The sequence below is a fragment of the Rhineura floridana genome, chromosome 2 (assembly GCF_030035675.1).
Source record: "Rhineura floridana isolate rRhiFlo1 chromosome 2, rRhiFlo1.hap2, whole genome shotgun sequence".
Taxonomy (NCBI): Eukaryota; Metazoa; Chordata; class Lepidosauria; order Squamata; family Rhineuridae; genus Rhineura; species Rhineura floridana.
This window is the reverse complement of record NC_084481.1, coordinates 35813854-35836550: the sequence shown is the minus strand read 5'-3', so window position 1 is coordinate 35836550 and position 22697 is coordinate 35813854. Positions and strand designations below refer to the sequence as shown.

Here is a 22697-nt window from a genome sequence, read left to right as displayed (position 1 = left end):
AAAGATTCCCATATATACACACACACTGGAGATGTAAAAATACATACAGCCCAAATAATAGTTTATTGTCAACATCAGTTGATCATTGCAGAACATTAAAAAAAAATCAGGATTAGTTTCCTACATAATAAAAACAGTGATATCTAAGTAAGCCCTGCCTAATTGCTTTAAAATAGGATTAGAGAGGGAGAGAAAGATATACAGCACAAACACAATTTCCCCCTACGTTCACTCAAAAGTCCCATCAATTTACAGTGCAATCCTAACCATGTCTACTCAAAAGGAAGTCCTATTGAATTCAATGGGGTTTACTCTGGGTATGTTTACTCTGGAAAAGCAAGTACTGGATTAAAGGTTCATATTGGGAAGTTTGCAAAACACTGCCCTCTTCAAGATTTAAACCTGTCTGACTCCTACACACAAGAGAGAAAAAGACTAAAAGCTTACTTATTCAATCTGTGAGATGTAAAGAAAAGCAAGAAAAAGCACATTTTCTGAGCCTTGGGCCAGTCACTGCCTCTCAGCCTTAGAGGGAGGCAATGGTAAACCCCCTCTGAATACCACTTAACATGAAAACCCTGTTCATAGGGTCGCCATAAATTGGAATAGACTTGAAGGCAGATAATTCAATTTGACTCTTTTGTTTTTTTTGGTTCTATAATCCCTTGTCAATCACAACCCTGACTTCTTATTGGCTAAAAACCTGAAAGGGCGGGGATTAGAGCAAAACTTAAAGCAACTAAGAAGTTGTTGGGGGGGGGGTCTGACATTTTGGTGTATATCTCTGGGATCAGACCACCTAGAAACTTTTTTTAAAAATGAAAGCTGAAAATCCGGGGATTAAGGTGAGTCAGCCGGGGGGGACCCCCAAAAACCTGAGTCTCTGCCTGAAAAACAGAGATCTGATAACCCTAAGTGAGAGGCAATGGGGTGGCCGGTACATTAGCAGAACTCAGGTGGGCATGATGTTCCAGTAACAAGTCTGATGATTAGCAGCCTTGCCACATGTCAACTTCACTTTTATTTCACTTGCAGGTTCATTCAAGGCTCATAGGAAGAACAATGGTAATGATGCATTTTTACTCAACAAGACAACCATTGCTAACTTAGTAGTACTCCAATTTTTATCCAGGCTGTACCATTTCATACTGTAGGTGGAAACTTAAATGGCTGTATGATCTTCAATTTTAAACAAAATCCATCCAGGGAAGCTAGGCTAGAACCCTTGTAATAACAAGTGGTACAGACAAGACATATATTGACTACTTCCATGAGATGTAGGCCTCTTGATGAACTAACCTCTCTTTCAATTGGATCCTTGACAGGACTAGCTGAAGGAAAGCCCCACCCAACATATAACCTGACAGTGCAGACGTTGTTGGCTACATGAATTGGAACCAAGAATTTTTCCCTGTTTACTCCAAATTGGCCCAAGAGGAAAACAGTTTTTTTCTACTCCTCTGTACTGCCTTCTTCTTGGTCTGCCACACCTCAACACAAGATAATTCAAGAGGGCCCAGCCCAAGGATTGTTGAAAAACAGAACTTATCATCCTAGTTTAAAGTAGTTTTGTTGTTGCCATGTTTTTTTCCTTGGGCTTGTTGTTTCCTCCTCAGTTTTGAGGCCAGTCTGTTTTGTAGTAAATGTTTATTATTGTAGGACTAAAACCATTGAAATTAAGTTAACTGCAACTTAGGCCCCATCTGCACTATACATTTAAAGCAGAATAGTACCACTTTAAACAGTTATGGCTTCCTCCAAAGAATCCTGGGAACCAGGGCTGGAGCCAGGCATGCCGGGGCCCTTGGACACCAGCCCGCCCTGGGCCCCGGCACATGCATGCACACACACCCATCCTTCCTCTCCCTAAAGGGCCACTCCTTAGGGTGGGTAGGTAGCTCTCCCCTTCCACGATCCGCAATGCAGATTGTGGGAGGGAGCTCCCATGCACCCCCCCCCACTGCCATGCAGGCCTGTGACAGCCGCCTGCAACATGCTCCACCTACCTCTCTCTCCATGTCAATGCTGGTTGCCAGGGCTGGCGCCAGGCATGCCAGGGACTGTTGTGCTGTGGGCGCAAGCCTGCCATCAACCAAGATGGCGGCTGAGGCATCAAACCCTTAGGGAAACCTCAGCTGCCATCTTGGTTGATGGCAGGCTTGCGCCCACAGTGCAACAGTCCCTCGTATGCCTGGCGCGGGCCCTGGCGACCAGCATTGATGTGAAGGGAGAGATAGGCAGCCGTCATGGTCCTGTGTGGCAGTGGGGGTGCATGGAAGCTCCCTCCTGCAATCTGAACTGTGGATTGCAAAAGGGGAGCGCTACCCACCCACCCTAAGGAGGGGCCCTTGAGGGGCCCTTGGCCAGGGCCCGACCTCACCGCCCTCTGGCCTCAGCCCTGCTGGGCACTGTAGTTTGTTAAGGGTGAGAAGAGTGATTAGGAACTCCTGTTCCCATCACAGAGCTACAATTCCCAGAGTTCCATGGCATGAGGGATTGATTGTTAAACAGCTCTAGTAATTGTAACTATATGAAGGGAATAGAGCCCCCCTAACAATTCTCAACACCTTAAAAGTTTTGGTTTTAAATTTAGCAAACAAAGACAGTGAATGCAAAGAACAATTTGTACATAGGTCAAAACAGCGACTGTCAAATTTATGAACAAATAAAATACATGTCACTAGTGAAAACAGCTTCACTAGCACAGGAATATTGGAAGTCCAACTTCTCCAGTGCTGTTGGATAATACAGCTTACCATTTTAATTTTGATGTAAGTTATCCCCTATTGCCCCTGCTATAAGATAATGTGACCATATACTTATTAGCTATGTATATGTTATCTATGTATATGTTGATGTTAACTCTCTTGATCTGAAAACCTTACATCTAAAACCATTGCCAATGAAGGGTAGAGTTATATGCATTAGTGCTGGTTTTTAATAAATTCTTCCAGTCAACAGTAGCATACAAATTTGGGAACACACCTTCATAATAACTCTTCTAGAAGCAGAAGAGGAGTCCCATAATCATAGGGTTTCATTCCAATATTTATTTTAATTGTTCTCTGGTCTTAAATCTCCAGATTTACTCAATGGTCTGCTAGTTTCCATAACTGCATATCAATTATGAGGAATCCCTAGTATTGTGTTATAATAATGTATTCTTTATATAGATTTATGCAAATATAAAATGATGTTTTCCTTGAGGATGTTGCCAGGTATGAGTTAGGGTGGATAATTATTATGGTTATGTATTGTTAGGAAACAGCACTTATGTCAGATTTAACACTTCGAGGAAAACCTACAACTGTGAGCATTTTACATTTATTTTTAGTTTGCTTTTCACATAGAATTGAAAATGAATGAATGAATGTTGGTTGGTTGGTTAATGAAAAATGGCTGCAGGTGATAACAGCAGATGGTGTTTATAACAATTTGCTTTTTAATTAAGCAAAATATAGGATCCTGTAAAATATTGTGAGCCTGAAAAAAAAAATCTCATGCACAACAGAGATCCCCCGTCACACACATAGATTGTTCTCACATAGGGCTTGATATTCCTACAAAGTAATTGCTAAAATCTGATTTAAATAAAGCAACAGAATTAATAATTTATTATTTATTTGATTTATATTGTGCCCTTTCTCCCAGTAGGAGCCCAAGGCGGCAGACAAAAGCACTAAAAACACTTTAAAACATCATAAAACAGACTTTAAAATATATCAAAACACAACAGTCATTAAAAACATTAAAACAAAACATCTTTTAAAACATTTTTTAAAAGCTTTAAAAAACATTTTAAAAGGGTTAAAAATACATTAAAAAGCAATTCCAACACAGATGCAGACTGGGATAAGGTCTCTGCTTAAAAGGCTTGTTGAAACAGGAAGGTCTTCAGTAGGTGCCAAAAAGATAACAGAGATGGTGCCTGTCTAATAGTTAAGAGGAAGGAATTCCAAAGGGTTGGTGCCACTACACTAAAGGTCCATTTCCTATGTTGTGTGGAATGGACCTCCTGATAAGATGGTATCTGCAGGAGGCCCTCACCTGCAGAGAGCAGAGATCAACTGGGTATATAAGGGATACCAGGTATCCTGGTCCTAAGCTGTATAGGGCTCTGTACACCAAAACTAGAACCTTGAAGTTAGCCTGGTAGCTAATAAGTAGCCAGACCAATTATTTCAGTAGCAGAGTGACGTATTGGCGATAACCTACTCCAGTGAGCAGTCTCTCTGCCACATTTTGCATCAGATGCAGCTGTCAGAGCAATCTCTAGGGTAGCCCCACATAGAGCACATTATAGTAATCCAGCCTGGAGGTTACCAGTGCATGGACAACAGTGGTCAGGCAGAAACAGCCGCAGCTGTCTTACCAGCCGAAGCTGGTAAAAGGCACTCCTATCCATTGAGGTCATCTGGGCCTCTAGCAACAAAGATGGATCCAGGAGCACCCGGAGACTACAGACCTGCTGTTTCAGAAGGAGTACAACCCCATCCAAAGTAGGCAACTGACCAATTATCTGAACTTGGGAACCACCAACCCACAGCATCTCTGTCTTGCTGGGATTGAGAATCCAGTTTATTGGCACTCAACCAGCCCAGCACACAGTCCAGGGTTTGCATGGCCTCTCCTGATTCAGATGTTACAGAGAAATAGAGCTGGGTATGATCAGCATACTGCTGACACCTTGCCTCAAATCTTGTGATGACAGCTCCAAAGGGCTTCATATTGTTGCGCACCTCCCCAATCTCCGAGCGGTGAAATTTCAGGGGTCCCTGCGCTCATCCAGGGTTTGGTTTCATTTAGGAAGGTCAGCGGAGACTGTGATGTCTTTATGAATCATGATTTATTTACACACATTCCAACGTGAGCTTAGGATGGAGGGGTTCAAGGCATCAGCAGTCCGATATCCAGCTTTCCCATCGGGGTTGCAGGAGGCATCCTATAGCCATGATGCAGACAGCCAGCATCTCTGCCTGCCTCCAGTTCCCAGGCATTCTCAGACCACCCTAAAAACACTCAAAGCACAAACCTCTGCTAGCCGCCAGGAGGGGGGAGAAGGCTCTCCTGCAAAGTTTAAATGACAAAAGGCTCTTCCTTGCTCATTCACCAGTTGCTGGGCACCTGAAAGACCCATTAGCAACTTGGCCACACTATTAGCTTAACAAAAGAAATTCATCTGGTCAGCAGAGCCAGCTCCAAGGCACAGGATTCCAAAACAAAGGCTGGAAAGGGACTCAAAGGGATACTCCATTCCAACCCTCATACTCATAACACTATAGATGCTATGAGCATGGGGGACAAGATGGTACCCTGTGGCATCCCACAGCACAACTGCCAGAGGGCCGAGAGATAATCGCCCAATACTATTATCTGAAAACGACCCTGGAGATAGGATCGGAACCACTGTAAAACAGTGCCGGCAATACCCATCTCACCAAGTTGGTTCAGAAGGATACCATGGTCAATAGTATCAAAAGCCGCAGAGAGATCAAGTAAGAATAATACAGTCGCACTCCCCTGTCCTCCTGATAAAGGTCATCCATCAGGGTGACCAAGGTCGATTCAGTCCCATAGCCAGGCTTGAACCCAGACTGGGTCAGGATAATCTGTTTCATCCAAGAGTACTTGTAATTGCTGCGCCACAACCCTCTCAGTCACCTTCCCTAAGAAGGGGATATTTGCGACTGGGAGGTAGTTGTCGCAAACCAATGGGTACGGGGTGGACTTTTTCAGGAGCGGTAGAATCACTGCCTCTTTCAGGGCAGCTGGAAGTTCTCCCTCCCACAATGATGCATTGATCACACCCTGGATTCACTCGGTCACACACCCTCGGCAAGTTTTAATAAGCCAAGAAGGGCAAGGGGCGAGAGGACACGTTGCTAGCCGCATTGTTGTAAGCACCTTGTCCACGTCATCAGGCCGCATCAACTGAAACTGTTCCCAAGAAGTTGCAGCAGATGTTGCACTGGACACCTCACTGGGAACTACAGTAAATGTGGATGAGGCAACAAGATTAATCATGTGAGTAGTCTTCGCTACAGTAAAGCTAATTGTTAATATGTTTGTAATTTATCATTCTGAAAGGCTTTCCTATGTCAGTTTGTAGTATGCTTAACAGAAGAAACATTTATCTTGATTTTTAAGTTTTCAATTATGTTTTTATTCTTTGGTAATGAATCACTATTTGGCAGGGGATAAAAAAAGGAATAAAATAAATAAATAATATTGCATGAATTACTGAAGTCAGTGTCTACAGTCACATTTATCTTCTGCTGCTACCAAGCTGCTTGATGACGTAGATGGGATGCTATAATCAGGATTCACTGTTTCTTCTGCAATTACAGCATTCTCACTCTCCACAACTTGGCTTTTTGAAGTAGGAACTAATAGGTACTCTTTTCACTATGATTGGCTCCACTCAGCAGGAAATAACAAGGAAGCAAGTTAGCCACTGAGAAGAGTCTTCTAACACTCCCCTTTCATTCTGATTTGCTCATAGGATGCTGGAAACTTAGGAACCCTGCTGGGACCTGACTCCCAAAAAAGGAAAGGGTCCCAGACTCCCTGAGACCCTGGATGACTATACACCAGCCCTTACTTCTTTCAATCAGCATTCTTCTCCCATCTGGACCTTTTTTCTGTGTAGAATCATTTTATTACAGCAATACTGCTCTTGGAAACAAACATTAATTAATTACAATTATTTGTGCTCTGGTATGTTAGGAAATCTCTGCTACTAAATTTTGTCTTCCGTCCAGAATATGAAACTTAAGGAGCCACAGTCCTTCTAAGAAGATAAGTGAAGGTACCTGCAATGCATCTATGCATACCTTAATGTTGTCTGGTGAAGGATCATCCCCCAGTTAGCATAATAATTAATAAAAGGTTTAAAACTGAGTGAGTATTGGTCTTATTTTGCATAAATACTTTTTTTGATTGATTTTATACAGTTGAAATCCCCGTCTTCCCTTTTCCGCATAGCTTTTTGTAATCTAAAAGCTAATTTTTGGTTGGCTTTTCTCTTGGTTTCTGATAGCTTTTAGAAATTTGAGTGAAGCTATGTGCGTGGCTTCATACTTAAACTTCAAGAAATGATGGAAACAGATCATTCTAATAATACAATGTTATTAATTGCTATTTTAACATAAGGAATTCCTTGGCCTTTCATGAGAAGTACAAGTTAACAACTCTGTGAAGCTTCCATACTGCAGTTTAATTGTGGATTCGATGCTGCTCAGCTTGCAAATATGCATAGCATCCATGCAACATTTCATAAATGGGGAAAATAAGGGATGACATTTTGATAAGGACAGTGTCATGTGGACACCACATGAATATGTGAGCAGTGCCAAGCCCACACTGAACTGTTTTGTGGAAGTGTCCACAATCTGTAAAGGAATCCCATATCGTCAAGAAAGTGGCGTTAAGGTTTTATGTACTTTAGCAATCTGAATAAGAGCAGAAAAAAGGCTTTAACTACTACTGAAAATGCAATCTTTTCTCCACTGAGGTTAAAAGTCTCAAATGGAGACACAGTCAAAAATGTCCAGTTTGGCATATCAGGATTCTGTCCACAGGTGTTTTACCAATTAGTCAGTAATCTAACCCCAAAGAATCCTTTCAATCTGGATGAAAAAAAGTGTAGTACCTGACATGTGTTTAAAAAGCCTCCAGTTATTTAACGGGGGGGGGGTGCTTTTCTATAATGCAAAGCAGTGCCTGTCTGGCTTTGGAAGAGTTGTCGGGATATAGAAAGTATTTAAGATGTTTATAAAATCCCCGTGAAGAACAATGAAAGATGCAAAACCGACCTTTACTTGAACTTCTAACATAATCTGGAACAGGAACCTGTGACTCTTGCTTTGCCACTATATCAATCTTACTGAAGCCAGAGAAGGATTCATATCACTGAGCAGGTAATAGATCTATATAACACATAAATGTTGATGTAAAACTTCTTTCAATGGCCTGCACTACCAGATTTCAAGATACCTTGCATTTTGTGATACACCCAGACCAAGAGTTTCATATGAGAGAGAGAGAGAGAGAGAGAGAGGCTGATCTTGTTGCTGCTCTTGAGGTGCAAGAACCCCCTGCTGGCATACTCATTGGATACAGATAAAGCATTCAACAGACTCCAGTGGCGCTATCCCTATGAAGGCCTGTATGAAGGTGCAGAGGCTTGCAAAATCTCTATAAGAAGGCATACATATATCTGTATAGGTCAGTTTTGTAGCTCACAACACACTTTGATTTGGGGGGGCTGAGGGAGAAGATTAAAAGGATATAAAAATACATGTTTGGTCACAAACTGAGTGTCCGTTGTTCAACACTGTGTAAGTGTTCCCCAAGGAGATAGGGTTTCCAGTCCACTCACAGAACTATAAATACATGCTCAGTGGATGTTGGCCCATAAAGGTGAGTCGGGCACTGCCCCACCAACTTCAAGTCTGCCTTCAGCCATCCCCCACCTGTCTGCCTTCCCACTTACAACCAGCCCAGGGGGTGGCCCTGGCTGTCAACTTCCTCCTCCTCAGTCTCAATTTTGCCCTTGTGGAACTCGGAGGAAGTTGAGAACAAAACTAGAATGAGTTGGCTCTCCCTGTCATTGGTTCTGGCTCCACCTACTGTTGATCACTATGCCTTCAGCCCTACAAGCCAAGCCACCATTGCACATGCTTTTCTTCCGGGTTCAGAAATGCCCCTTTTTTGTTGCTCTTCTGTTATTATCCAGTGCTGTTATATCCCACCAAATAGCCTTTCTAACATTTATTCTAAATGTTCCAATAAACATTTTGCTCAATGGGCACTGTGAATACCATCCACAGTGTTGCCCTCCCTTTTGTCTTTGCCTTGTGAGGATTATTATTATCTCTGTATATCCTTTCAATGTGTGTCTAGCTTTGTATGTTAAGAACACAGGGAGGTACGCTATACTGAGGCAGACCCTTGGTCCATCGAGCTCAGTATTGTGTACACCAGCCTTTCCCAACCGGTGTGTCTCCAGATGTTGTTGGACCACAACTCCCATCAGCCTCAGCCATTGGCAATGCTGGCTGAGGCTGATGGGAGTTGTGGTCCAACAACATCTGGAGGCATACCGGTTGGGAAAGGCCGGTCTACACTGACTGGCAACGGTTCTATAGGGTTTCAGACAGGGAGGCTCTTCCTGGGGTTGCCAGGGATTGAACCTGGGATCTTCTGCATGCTAAGCATTTGATTTACCACTGAGGTACGGCCCTTTCCCATAAAGTATGTAGAAAGGTGTTTGTACACTTTTAACACAAAGGTATATGGAAAACAATAACAGTGTGAACCGATTGTTCTGTGTGTTATTTCATCTGAGGCGCTGGAAATTTCACGCTGCTTGACATAAAGGGACTGAGCCAATCCAGAAACACTTCTCCGTGGCCAATCAAAAGCTGCCTTAGACAGCGGTCTTAGAAAAAGGAAGCTTAATAATACACAAGGATAGGTTTTGGATTTTGCCTGCGTGCTGCCTGCAGACGCTGCGTTCTGCTGCGTTCAGGGCACGCGCTATATGAAAAACTGGAATAGTTCCACAGAAAGAAAAAGTTATAGGCAAATAGGCTTTCTCTCCCCACTTCCCTCCCCCCTTTTCTCCATTGTTATTTGCTTGAAGGCTTCTTTGCTCATGTAATGCACTCGCTCACCCAGGAAATCAAATCCTTCTCCAGGACTAATCTGAGGAAACAATGCACCCGAGTAACGACTCTATCTGGGAAAAGAATTATAGAAACCTTGAAGGATGCACGGATGCAAGTGGTGGAAGTAACTGATTGTAATGACGAGAAAGCCTGCGGTTACGTGCAAGACCTGAGCCTGGATCTGCAAGTCGGTGTTGTTAAGCCCTGGCTGCTGCTGGGTATGTAGGTGGAGCCAAAGCAGCACGATCGTTAAGAAACTTGATGTATGCCGATGTTAACAAGCCTGCATTTATATATTGATCTGCTTGCTTTAATAGGCTTCAAGATATGGCAGGGTTTATTATTTATTTCTTGGCTGTATACAGCATTTTGTAAAATGTTAGAATAGGATACGTAGCCGGATGCTCTGCATATTATTCCTTTTCCACGCTGTGAAATAACATGTCTTCTCCCGTCCTCACAGGATCACAAGATGCTGCTCATGACCTGGAGACAATGAGAAAATACAGGGTAATGAAGTTTTATTGGGTTTTTAAAATGTTATGAAAAAGCTAGCCCATATTAAACAGATCAAACTTTTCAAAGGATCATATCTAAGTCATACTTGAAGTACACCCACTGTAACCAATGTAATTAAGTTACTTACACCCATTGATTTCAATGGTCTCCTAACTCATGGTGTGACTGTTGGATATCTCCAGTAGGATTTTAGGTTTCTGAGTGCTATCCATCAAAAATATGTTGCTCGCCATTTAAAGAAACTGCATAATGTATGACTGTCTGATTCCTTACTTAAGACAGAAGGTAACTGAAACGGATTCTACGCACACTTACATGGATGTAAATTCCGCTAAAATCTTAAATCCTATGCATATTTCCGCTGAGTTCAGTAAGCTGTACGGAACTCAGTGGGCTTTATTTTTGTTTAAATGTGCTTAGGATTGCCACTATAGTCTTCGAGTAGTATGCTTTGGATTGAGGTGACAATATCTACAATGGACTAAGTGTGAGCTGAAGTGGGCTGGTTATATCATTCTCTATCTCCATTAGGTAATATTCATTACATTTTGTAGGCCCTGGTTTAATATTTGTGTGCTGAAAAAAACTGTTTCTTCTCAGTCTTGACCTTGGGTGCATGAAATAATATGGAAGCAAGTTAGCCTTTCTGAAGGTTTTCTCAGCTGTTGTGCACTGAAGTCCTCAACCATACCAGAATATGGAGATTACAGAGCTGACTTTGCCGTGATGAATTTTATCTTCTGTATTTTAGGTTACCCATGTTCTAAACGTAGCCTATGGAGTAGAGAATGCCTTCACCAATGACTATATATATAAGATCATCCCTATTCTTGACCTGCCAGAGACTGACATTGTCTCCTATTTCCCTGAATGTTTTGAATTTATTGAGCAAGTCAAATTAAAGGTAAAATATTGTAATGTGTGATTACTGACTGTGGATGCATGAAAGTGGGGAGGGGAGGCGGAAATGAGCAAATGCACATTTTTAACACTACAGTGTTGAGGAATTAGGTTCTTTTAAATATATTTTTATACTAATTTTTTTATATAAATTAAAATATTTGGTCTCCCACTCTTAAATACTGAACAATATATAAATGGCATAATTCACCAATAGTAAGATTATTTGGTTATTGTAATTTCTTTGATTTAGAAGTTTAAATTATCTGTTCATTTTAATATAACCAAGCAAATAAGCAGATCTGGAGAAAATTTAGAAACTTTATTTGAAAGTTTGGGGCCTTTATTTGAACATTTTTAGTTAACAAAACAATTATTTTTAGTTAAGAGCACAGTCCTGTACCTGTCTTCTCAGAAGTAAGTTCCACTAATTACTATGAGGCTTACTCCCAGGTAAGTTGGTACAGGATTACAGCCCAAGACAAATGTCTTGCCAAGTGTTGTTAAATCTTACATTATACTCTTCAAACTAGTGTAGCATTGAAATACTTATAAGAATAATTCACTATCTATAAAGCATTACAAGTCAGGCACACTTAAGCTGATAGATTTCATTGGGTTTAAGCATACCAAACTCTGTGCTAGATTGTGGCACTGACTGTGCGATCCTATATGTGTGTACTTAGAAGTAACCTGCATTGAACTCAGTGGGATTTACTTATGGGAAAATGTGCATAGGACTGTAGCCTGAGTTGAATATGAGGGGAAAATAAGATGGTACCCAATGAGGTAGTTCAATTAGTGCAAGCAACAGAACTTTGCCTGCATCTCCTCTCACTGTTGCATCCCTGCATCCTCTCCAGATTTGCTTCAGAGATTTGGGGAAAAACCCAGAACAGATGTGTGTGTGGGGGGGGGCAGTGTTCCAGAGTGGCCAAGGAGAGGGAGGGGAAGTTCTGTTGTACAGCCAGAAGCCCTTGCACTACTAACAGAACAACTTCATTGGATACCACTGATAGGTTTTTGGCCCATTGTATGCTTGATGGGGAAAGGTAGAATAATATATAATTTAGAAAGGTACCTCTTGTATATCACTACTTCTGCAAGGAAAACAAAACTTGCTCTATTTCTCATAATCTGCTTATTTGAGCATATCTTGACTTTTCAAATCCAATTCCAGATGATTCTATGAGATTTTCATTATTTACATAGTTTGGAATTGAGGAAGACAATACTGCTCCATCAAGCTTTGTGTTATTTTAGAAGGAAAGAACCCAGCATATTGTTTACATGATACATGAACCGTGTGTTCATTCCATGCCCTCCTTGAAGTTTCAAGTTACTGTTTCCACTTCATTCCTAAATTAGATTTGCCATTCTAAGTAGCTTAGTGTCAGTGTTCTGCCTCAGAAGTTTAATTGTTCAGTTAAGTCTTTATACTCGAGAGCACTCTTATAATCTTTTCTGACTGTACTAATACTTCCTACTGCAAGATGTTTTTCTTACACTGTAGGAAAAATTAGATAATTTATTCACTTCTCTAGAAAACTCCCCAACGGATAAAGCAGGACAAATTAATAAAGATGAGAATCTGAATTACCTCAGTAAGGCAAACAAACCTATAATTTAATGCTATATGAATAAGCCTGTGTCAGCTTCAGGGTCAAGCCCCTTCCCAATCCTCTGGTGTGTGGCTGGGGAAGAGATTGGAGGAAACATTGGCTTCCAGGTTTAAACTAACTGGTTTGTTGTTACATCCAACAAAGGCAAACAGTGGTTAATTTAAACTCTGATTTACTAAAACAAGCAAAGATCAAACTGCTTTTCGTTCCTGGCTTGTTCCAGTGAACCACAGGTTAAACTAACAGCAATTCCCAGTTTGGACGTTATTACAAACTGTAGTTAGCTTAAACCTAGAAGTGAATACTCCCAGTCTCCTCATCTGTTGTGCGTCAGAGGAGAGCAGGGAGTGCTCAAGCTAGGGTTACCAACCGTACTCTTTTAAGAGTACATGCACTCTTTTTGAGATGGTGCAACAGGATACTCTTACTTTTCACTTATAGAAGCCAAATGTACTCTTTTTGAAATGACAAAATGATGGTAACCCTAGCTCAAGCCTAAAGCTTGACTTAATGTTAACAGCCAAACAGAGCCAATTGTTCTACCAAACATAGATTTAATGGTTTGTATCTACCAAAGTTGTCTTGTTAGTGCAAAGCCTTCCACCTGCACTACAAAACTTCCTTTCCCTGTATTATGCCCCCCCCATCTATTGTGAAAGTTTCCTTTCCCCAGCTACAATTATTGCAATTCTTGAGAGCCCCTCAATCCTCAGGAGTGGTTTTTCAGGGGGTGCAAGGTTCTGCAGTGGAAAAGAAGCATAGGATGTAAGAGTTCCAGTTTTGGAAAAAGGGCGGGGTAAAAATAAAGAGTAATAATAATAATAATAATAAGAGTCCTAGTGCATATCTATTTATTTGGTTATAAAATCATTTATATCCTGACTTTCAGCCCTCAAAAGGGCCTTCTCATGCGAAACACTGCACACCATGACCTTTTGATCTTGACCATTGTCTTGAAATAGCAGTATGTAATGTTTTAATTCAGTATTCTAGTGAATTAAAAAAAGTGATAGCATAAAGTTTCACAGAGATCAGTTTGGCTAGTAGTTTAATAGACAACATTTTAATATGAGGAGAACCTGTCAGTAATTCCCAGTTCAGTGTATGGTTCTTTTAAGATTAGGCTTGTCCGTCCTATCTGAAATACCTGACCTGAAATGACTAGGAGCACAATCCTATGCATGTCTACAGAAGTGAGGCTGCAATCCAATACATATCTACTCAGAAGTAATTGGGTTCAATGGGACTTACTTCCAGGTACGTGTGTATTGGATTGCAGATTAAGACTCACTAAATTTAGTGGGACTTGCTCCCAGCTAACTGTGCAGCCTAACAGGGAAATGATAAAACCATTTACTTAGAATTTAGAACAAAACTATATATTGACATGAATAGTTCTGCATCTCAGCCTTAGAATTATGTCCCACAGCTTAGTTAAGATCAGTGGGACATACAGTATTTCTAAGACTGAGATGTAGAACTCTTCATATCAATATATAATTTTGCTCTGTTTGTAACTGAAAATGTGGTGCCTTCCTAACAAACCTACTTGAAAAATATTTGTGCATTTAGAGAAGATCCCCACTTTTACATAGAAATCTACCCAATAAAAATTATAAGGTTACATGACTTGAAGTTTTGTAGCTCTGTCAGCATATGTAAACTCTGTTTATTAAGTTTGCATATTATCGGTGATCCTCAACACTGATCCTATTCAGAGTAGGCCCATTTAAACCAAGATCATGGATCTCAGTGCATCTGATCTGAATATGACTTAGTTGGAGATCCTTCTATAAGTATAGTCACATTATTTTATACGTTCACTTATGGATCTGAATGTCCCTAATTTTGTGTGGGTGATAAATGTTCATTTTAATACAGATGGGAATATGAGGGGGGATTTATCCTGGTAGTTTTGATAGTATTTATTCAATTTTTTTACACCACCCTTCAATAATGCTTTAAGGACTGCTTTCAACAGAGTAATCAAACAAAAAATAAAAATTAAAAAACATTTGTATAGATAAAACAGTAAAAAGCATCAATCATGTTACTGGGCAGATAGGATGTCTGAAATCAATCCTCCCTTCATCTGTATTCTCCCAGCGGGTGATTAGTTCAGTGGGAGGATTCTTGAGTGCATGCTGCCTACCAGGCAAGTTCAGTATATGAAACAGAAGGCAAACTTGGTAATATTATAAGACCTTCATTTGATGAAGCTATTTCTGATTACTTTGTAGAACAGCTTGCTTGGATTGGTGCTTAACGTGCCTGTACTGGAAGAAAAAATGGCATGAAATCAGTTGTTATTGGTAATGGTTTTCTAAATGTGTGTTCTCTCTCATTTTGAAGGATGGTGTGGTGCTAGTTCACTGTAATGCAGGAGTCTCCCGTGCGGCAGCTATCACTATTGGCTTCCTAATGCACTCAGAAGGACTCAATTTTGCCAGGGCTTTTTCTTTGGTGAAAAATGCAAGACCTGCTATCTGTCCAAATCCTGGCTTCATGGAGCAACTCCACAAATACCATCAGTGCAGCAATAAAAACATGGAAACTTAAACAATATATAATGATGAACCAGGAAGAATTAACCTTTGTACTTGCACTAAAATGAGAGAAGCAGTGAACTTTTTTGACTGCATTGTTAATAGGAGATGCCCAGAACTACACCTCTAAAATGGTAGTTGTAAACTTACCTTCACTCTATTTAATGTATAATTTTAAATTCACCTCACCTCAAATTAATTCTTCTGCATTTTTAATTTTCAAAACAATGAATTATAACAATAAAGAATCAACATGGATTTGCAAAGCCTCCTTTGTTTGGTGGTTGTTCCATCACTTATAATGGCGTTTTACCGATGAAAGTTTCTTTAGGATCTGTGGGGGGAAGGTGGCCATTTCTTTGCTTATTCTATTAACAAAACCCAACTTCTACTCCAATTTTTTTCTAAACCCATACTGCTACTACAATTTAATACCACTTATACATTTTGAACCCTTAACTTGCCTATAAGCCCTGTACCTGTGGGATATAGGGATAATATGAAGCCAGTCAGATATAGTTACTCTTTTCAAAAAAGATGTTAATGTTTATTACAAGATTCTCTGGTTATGTGGTGAATTTAATACAGTACTGTCTCTTTAAATAGGTATGCACTTTGTTAACTTGTTACTGTCACTTTAAATACCAACAGTTTTACACTACTATTACTAAACGAAGGCAGCTTTGAGAAGACAGTTACCTTACTAAATCTCATTTGCCAGATTGCCCTTTTATACTCCTCCCCCGCCCCCCAGTTAAGTCTAGCTAACACTATAACTGAAATGTCTGTTTCATCCCCTACTGACCTGTTGAAGCGGAGATCTGTTTTTGCTGTCTTGCCCTGGAATCTTCTTCTGGCTCCCCTACCAGATGCACGAGCCTAGCATTCCAAACTGCCTCTCACTTCTCCCAGGTTGTCTCACAGTCTTTTCTGCCTGAGCCAAGTGATTTGGCTACCCTAGCAAGTCTTTGGCCACCAAGCCACTCTGCCTTCCTTTCAAGTCTTCTTTCTCCTTCCTCTGTCTTATTCTGTCTGTCTACATGAGCACTAACCAACTAACTAACCCACTCTGCTGACCAGCACCCAGCCATATATACCTTTTTGCTAGCCCTCTAGTCCAGCTCAGCCAATCACACTGTGAAAATTGTAAACCTGCAACCACCAATCAGAATATTCATCAATTCTGTCCTCCTTTTGCATATTGAGAGTTCTAACTCACAGCTATCAGTTTAGGTCCCCCAGTGAACCAACTTTCACCTGACCAGACAGAAGACTTCTGCCATCAAATATGTTACAATGTACATTATGATTATTCATTCATTTTATTGCATTTATATACCGCCCCATAGCTGAAGCTCTCTGGGCAGTTACAATAATTAAGAACATTAAAAACAAGTATACAAATTTAAACCATTAAAACCCATAAAAACCGATAAGCAAGTTAAAAACGCATGTTATTCAAATGCTGTTAAAATGCCTGGGAGAAGAGGAAAGTCTTGACCTGGTGCCGAAAAGATAACAGGGTTGGCGCCAGGCGCACCTCATCAAAAAAATTGTTCCATAATTTGGGGGCCACCACTGAGAAGGCCCTCTCCCTTGTTGCCAGACTCCCAGCTTTCCTCAGAGTAGGCATCCGAAGGACTATGTTGAGTGTAGTGTATGGGTAGGTTCATGTCGGGAGAGGCGTTCCATCAGGTATTGTGGTCCTAAGCCGTGTAAGGCTTTTTAGGTTAAAACCTGCACCTTGAATCGGGCTCCAATGCAAGCGGGCCAGAATCGGTTTTATATGTTCGGACCGTCTGGTTCCTGTTACCAATGTGGCTGCTGCATTTTGCACACGCTGCAGTTTCCAAACCGTCTTCAAAGGCAGCCCCATGTAGAGCGCATTGCAGTAATCTAGCTTGGTGGTTACCAGACCATGGACAACTGAAGCCAGGTTATCCCTGTCCAGATAGGGGCATAGCTGGGCCACCGACTGAAGTTGGTAGAAGGGACTCGATGCCACTGAGGCTACCTGAGCCTTCTAGGAGAACCCCCAAGCTATGAACCTGCTCCTTCAGGGGGAGTGCAACCCCATCCAGGACAGGTTGGACACCTACCATCCGGTCAAAAGAACCACCCACTAGCAGCAGCTCAGTCTTGTCTGGATTGAGCCTCAGTTTATTAGCCCTCATCCAGTCCATTGTTGCAGCCAGGCACTGATTCAGCACATTGACAGCCTCACCTGAAGAGGATGAGAAGGAGAAATAGAGCTGCGTGTCATCAGCATACTGATGGCAACACACTCCAAAGCTCCGGATGACCACACCCAACGGTTTCATGTAGATGTTGAACAGTATGGGGGACAGAACTGACCACTGCGGAACCCCATACTGGAGAGTCCAGGGTGCCAAGCAATGCTCCCTGAGACCACCTTCTGCAGCTGACCCGCCAAGTAGGAGCAGAACCACTGCCATGCAGTCCCTCCCACTCCGAACTCAGCCAGTCTTCCCAGAAGGATACCATGGTTGATGGTATTGAAAGCCGCTGAGAGATCAAGGAGAATCAACAGAGTCACACTCCCCCCATCGCTCTCCCTACAAAGGTCATCATACAGGGCAACCAAGGCTGTGCCAAAACCAGGCCTGAAAACCGACAAATGGATCCAGATAATGGGTCTCTTCCAAGAGTGTCTGGAGCTGGCCTGCAACCACTCGTTCAAGGACCTTGCCCAGGAATGGAACATTTGCTACAGGTCTATAGTTATTAAGATTTTCTGGGTCCAGGGAGGGTCTCTTCAGGAGTGGTCTCACTACCGCCTCTTTCAGGCAGCCAGGGACCACCCCCTCTCGCAGAGAGGCATTAATCACTTCCCTGGCCCAGTCGGCTGTTCCATCCCTGCTAGCTTTTATTAGCCAAGAAGGGCAAGGATCCAATACAGAAGTGGTTGCACAAACCTGTCCAAGCACCTTGTCAACATCCTCAAGCTGTACCAACTGAAACGCGTTCAAGAAATCAAGACAAGGCTGTGCTCTGGATACCTCGCTTGATTCACCTGCTATAACACTGGAGTCTAAGTCGTGGCAGATGTTAAAGATTTTATCCTGGAAGTGCCTAGCAAATTCATTACAGCGGGCCTCAGATGGTTCTGCCATGTCCCTGGGGCCAGAGTGTAATAGCCCCCGGACAATTCTGAAGAGCTCTGCTGGGCGGCAGAGTGATGATTTGATAGTGGCAGCAAAGTATTTTATTTTTTTGCTGCCCTCACTGCCCCTAAATATAGTTTTCCATAGGCACTTACCAGTGTGTGATTGCATCCACTAGGAGTTCGTCTCCATCTGCACTCAAGCCGTCTCCTATATTGTTTCATCGCTCTCAGCTCTGGGGTATACTATGGAGCCGTATGAGCTCTACCCAGGAGAGGGCGCTCAGGAGCAATCATGTCAAATGCCCGGGTCATTTCTGTATTCCACAGTTCAACCAGGGTTTCGACAGGAGCGCCAGCCCTATCAGCCGGTAAACTCCCCAGAGCCCTTGGGAAACCATCCGGATCCATTAGTCTCTGGAGGCGGACCAACATGTCAGAATACATATAATACACATGTCAGAATACAATACATGACACCCATCAAAACTTAATTCAAACAAATAGGATTCCTTCACAGGTTCACAGTCAGGTGTCCCATCTGCAGTATATATTTAAAGTAGTATCATGCCACTTGTAAACAGTCATAGGTTTCCCCCCAAAATCCTGGGAACTGTAGTTTGTTAAGAGTGCTGAGAGATATTAGAAGACCCCTATTTCCCTCTCAGAGCTACAATTGTCGGAGTAGTTTAACAATCCCTCTTCCCAGGGAACTCTGGAAATTGTAGCTCTGTGAGGAAAATAGGCATCTTCTAACTATGATACTTCTTTATATGTATAGTGCAGGTGGGACCAGAATTACAACTTTCACGTTATTGGTGTTATTAAAATGTGTATAGCTGCCCATCAGTAAATATTCCCTGGGCAACTTACTAGCAAAACAATGCTAAAAACACAATATATCATAATCAAGAAAAACAAAAGACAGAGACCGCATAAAACAGGCTGGATTTAAAACAAAATATAAACGTTTAGATGAATAAAAAGGTATTTGTCTGGTGCCAATAAGACCATAGAGAAGGCACCTAGGAAGCCTCTCTAGTGAGACTATTCTGCTGCCAGGTTGCCACTACCAAAAAGGTCTTCGTATCCACCAGTCTCACTTCACTTATCTGAGGGCACCTGGAGTAGGTGGATCTTACAGCTCAAGTAGACATTGATAGGAGGAATCAAATTTTTCATGTGATCTGGCTCCTAGCCATTTTATCTGTATCACCTGTTTATAAAAGAATTTAGCCTCCTAGTAGGTCCTTCATTTTGTTCTGAATGTAGTTATCTCAAGAACTCATTTTTACCAAAATGGTCAATCATGCGGGTGGGTTAGGCCTCAGTGGGGTCAGGCTCTAGGCTCTTGGGCTCCAGAACTCAAGGTGAGGTCAGCTGGCAGTCCAAGCAGGTTAGACAGACTTGTGGTCCAAAACAGGCAGGGGCCAGGTTCCAGAACAGGCAAACAAGGATCAGTAAGGCCAGAGGCAAATGCATAGTCAAATACAGACAGAGGTCAAGATCCAAGGCACAAATCAAACAAAGAAAGTAGGAACTATTTTTTTATTTTATTTAAAATATTTCTATCCTGCCCCTCTACCCTATAATAGGGCACTCAGGGTGGCTTACAATAAAACCAAACACATACATAATAAAATTGTACACAATAAAAATCACAAAAACATTAAATTAAAATACATAAAATGCAATTAAAATGCAATTAAAACACATAAAATAATATCTATACATATATACACACATATATGCATATATAGGGAGTGGTACTGAAGGGACTACTGAGGCAAAAATTAACATAGAAGGCATGAAATCAGTGTTAGGCTCTACCTGTAAGGGAGGGAGGAGGCATGCATGTTTCAAAGATGGCTTTTACTTAGCAAATACAAGCTATATTTAAAAGAGGTGTCCCACTCACCCCTTGCCTGGATTGCAAGTATTTTGTAGGCAAAAGCCACGTTTGAAACAAGCATATGCCCTTCATAAGAGGCACAATTCATTGGGTATGTATTTGATCACTCCAGCCAAGGTCCAAACAGGAAAGAGCAAAATTTCTGTGCGGACTAATTCTTTTTACACCATTTGTCATCTTGTCTATGAAGATGGCTTTAGAAGGAAGGAGACTGTTTTCTAAATTAGCTCCCATTACATAACGGACTGACATTTTGCATCACTAGCAATGAAGACGTGGGAAGCTTCCCAGTGTGGGCATATGCCACTTCAATCTGACGTGCCTAAAGGTTGGGATCCTTGTCTTGAAGGCCCTCCGAACGCATTCCTACTTCCAAAACCACTCCCATCAATGGACCATACGACATTTTCTATCAGATGACCCAGGCTTTCTTGCAAAGCAAAGTTTCTTGAAGTCTAATTCTCCCGATCAATCAAGATTCTCCCACAATCTGCCAATAGCACGTGTAGAGTTCCCTAGACAGAGTTCTCATACTAGCGACAGGTTGTAAGGAGTATGCTCTGAGCCCTGGGCTTTATGTTAGGGGTTGGTAGATCAGAACTGGTCCTTGGAGTCAGCTGACATCCTAGATGCTGCCCTTGAATCACAGGGCTCAGTTTGCCAAGCTTGTGTTGCAGTGAGACCAGAGCACTGGTAATAAAGTGGTGGAACATGATTGCTGAAAGCCTCGGTACCATCACAGTGCCCTTACAGTAGGGATGGGAGGAGGAGGAGGTGTGACAATCCCACCTGCTGGCTCTACCTGTGATACTCCCACCAGGGCCACCACCTGTCAGGATCTGTTTTTATTTGTTCTCTCACACACTCTAGCACAGATCTCACAAGATCCCACTGCTAGGCTGCACCACCAGCCACTCCCTGTAAACAATACTGCTAGAGACTTCGCCTTAGTCTCCCTATGGCTTGTTGTTACTTTGTGTCTGGGTGCCCTTGCCGTCCACAACCCCCTTGTATCTTTGTCTATAAAGCATACAATGCTGAGTTGCTCTGGATACTTGACGATGTTACAATATCACCCTTCACCGCTGCCACCATTTATTTGATACTGTTTCCATCCAGCCTTGGTAATTACCCTGCCCTCCCTTCTGGTCTGTGTATCCCCAGCCAAGGATCAGACTTTTGGTAAACCAATAAAAGTATTTATTTGATAACACCAGGAAATAACAAGATTACTTTAGGAATGTTCAACAAGCATATGGTTTCATAGTGTCACTCTTTATGTTTCCAGTCTTATATATTCTGCCTAAATACCAGCCAAATATAATCCAAACCTCCCTCAGAACTCTGCCAATCACTCCTTTCAACAACTCTCCTCTCCAACAACTCCCCTCGAACTCAACTGTCATCCTCTCATTTATACCTTCAGCCATTCAAACGCTCAGCCAATCATCATCCAAGATTCTCCAGCATTCTAGCCCATGTACTCCCCCCTCTTACTCAGTCACTTACCATATCATGTCACCTCTTACCTTCTCTCTAAACTAAAAAGCCTCAAATGCTGCAACCCTGAACTGGTCTTTGAAATTCCTTTCAACAAATAGTTATTGAGTACTTAATAACAATTACAGTTTAGAAAGCTTCTGTTCAAGATGCCAGCCAGCCAACTACATCATTTTCCGGATACTCCATTTCCCTACCAGACACTCAGCATTCTGTGGCCACTGAACATGAGCTGTTTTGAGGATTTTTTTACCCCCTTCCCAAAAAAACTCCTTAGGATTTTTCCCCAAAAGTTTTCCCCCCTGCTTTTGCAAACGTTGGAGTTTCCTTGAGCATGCTGATAGCTCTCTTGTTTTTCAGCATCCCTGCATTGGCTACATAGCTATCGTAACTCAGCACCTCAGTTTGCTTTCAGTACATATGATGATGATCAAATGAATGATGTGTTCTCACAATGACTTAGCCTGTTTAGGATCCTTCCCTGGCATCTCAGTTTTTTATGTTCTGTCATACACTAGTTAGCCTCTTATGCAGCCACAGTAGATCCTCACACAGTCAACAGCCAGAACTGACAAGTTTAAGCAAAATTATCTTTATTTTTAAACATCAGCATCACAGGATTTGTACAATGCATTCCTGGGTTGTCCTGGCAACCTGGCCCTTGCTTCTGTGTAAGCTAGAAAGAAGACATGATGAATATTCTAGACAAACTGTTCAAATTATCATTACAAGTGAGACCTGCAACAAAATGTTGCAGTGTATTTCCATCTTCTACAAATTCTTTGGGTCAGGGTTCCAGATAGCCTGGAAGAGGAGCCATGCTAGAATCCACACCCTTAATTTTGGGTAATCCCATTTCCAAATAAATAGGCATTCAGTCACCCAAATTTACTATCAGAAGGA

The 22697-nt window shown here is 41.8% G+C and overlaps 1 protein-coding gene across 1 annotated transcript; it reads left to right on the top strand.

Moving 5' to 3' along the window:
• Positions 1-9429: 9429 nt before the first annotated feature.
• DUSP19 (dual specificity phosphatase 19) lies at positions 9430-15516 on the top strand. The gene is made up of 4 exons (XM_061612901.1): positions 9430-9889; positions 10135-10181; positions 10942-11094; positions 15065-15516. The coding sequence occupies exons 1-4, from the start codon at positions 9664-9666 to the stop codon at positions 15269-15271; spliced, it is 633 nt and encodes a 210-aa protein (XP_061468885.1). The 5' UTR covers positions 9430-9663; the 3' UTR covers positions 15272-15516.
• Positions 15517-22697: the final 7181 nt, after the last annotated feature.

Excerpts from the sequence above, each read along its gene's own strand:
- DUSP19 (XM_061612901.1), top strand. The coding sequence starts at position 9,664 with ATGCACTCGCTCACCCAGGAAATCAAATCCTTCTCCAGGACTAATCTG. Across the intron at positions 10,182-10,941 it reads AGACAATGAGAAAATACAGG|GTTACCCATGTTCTAAACGT; the intron begins GTAATGAAGTTT and ends TCTGTATTTTAG. Across the intron at positions 11,095-15,064 it reads TTGAGCAAGTCAAATTAAAG|GATGGTGTGGTGCTAGTTCA; the intron begins GTAAAATATTGT and ends CTCATTTTGAAG.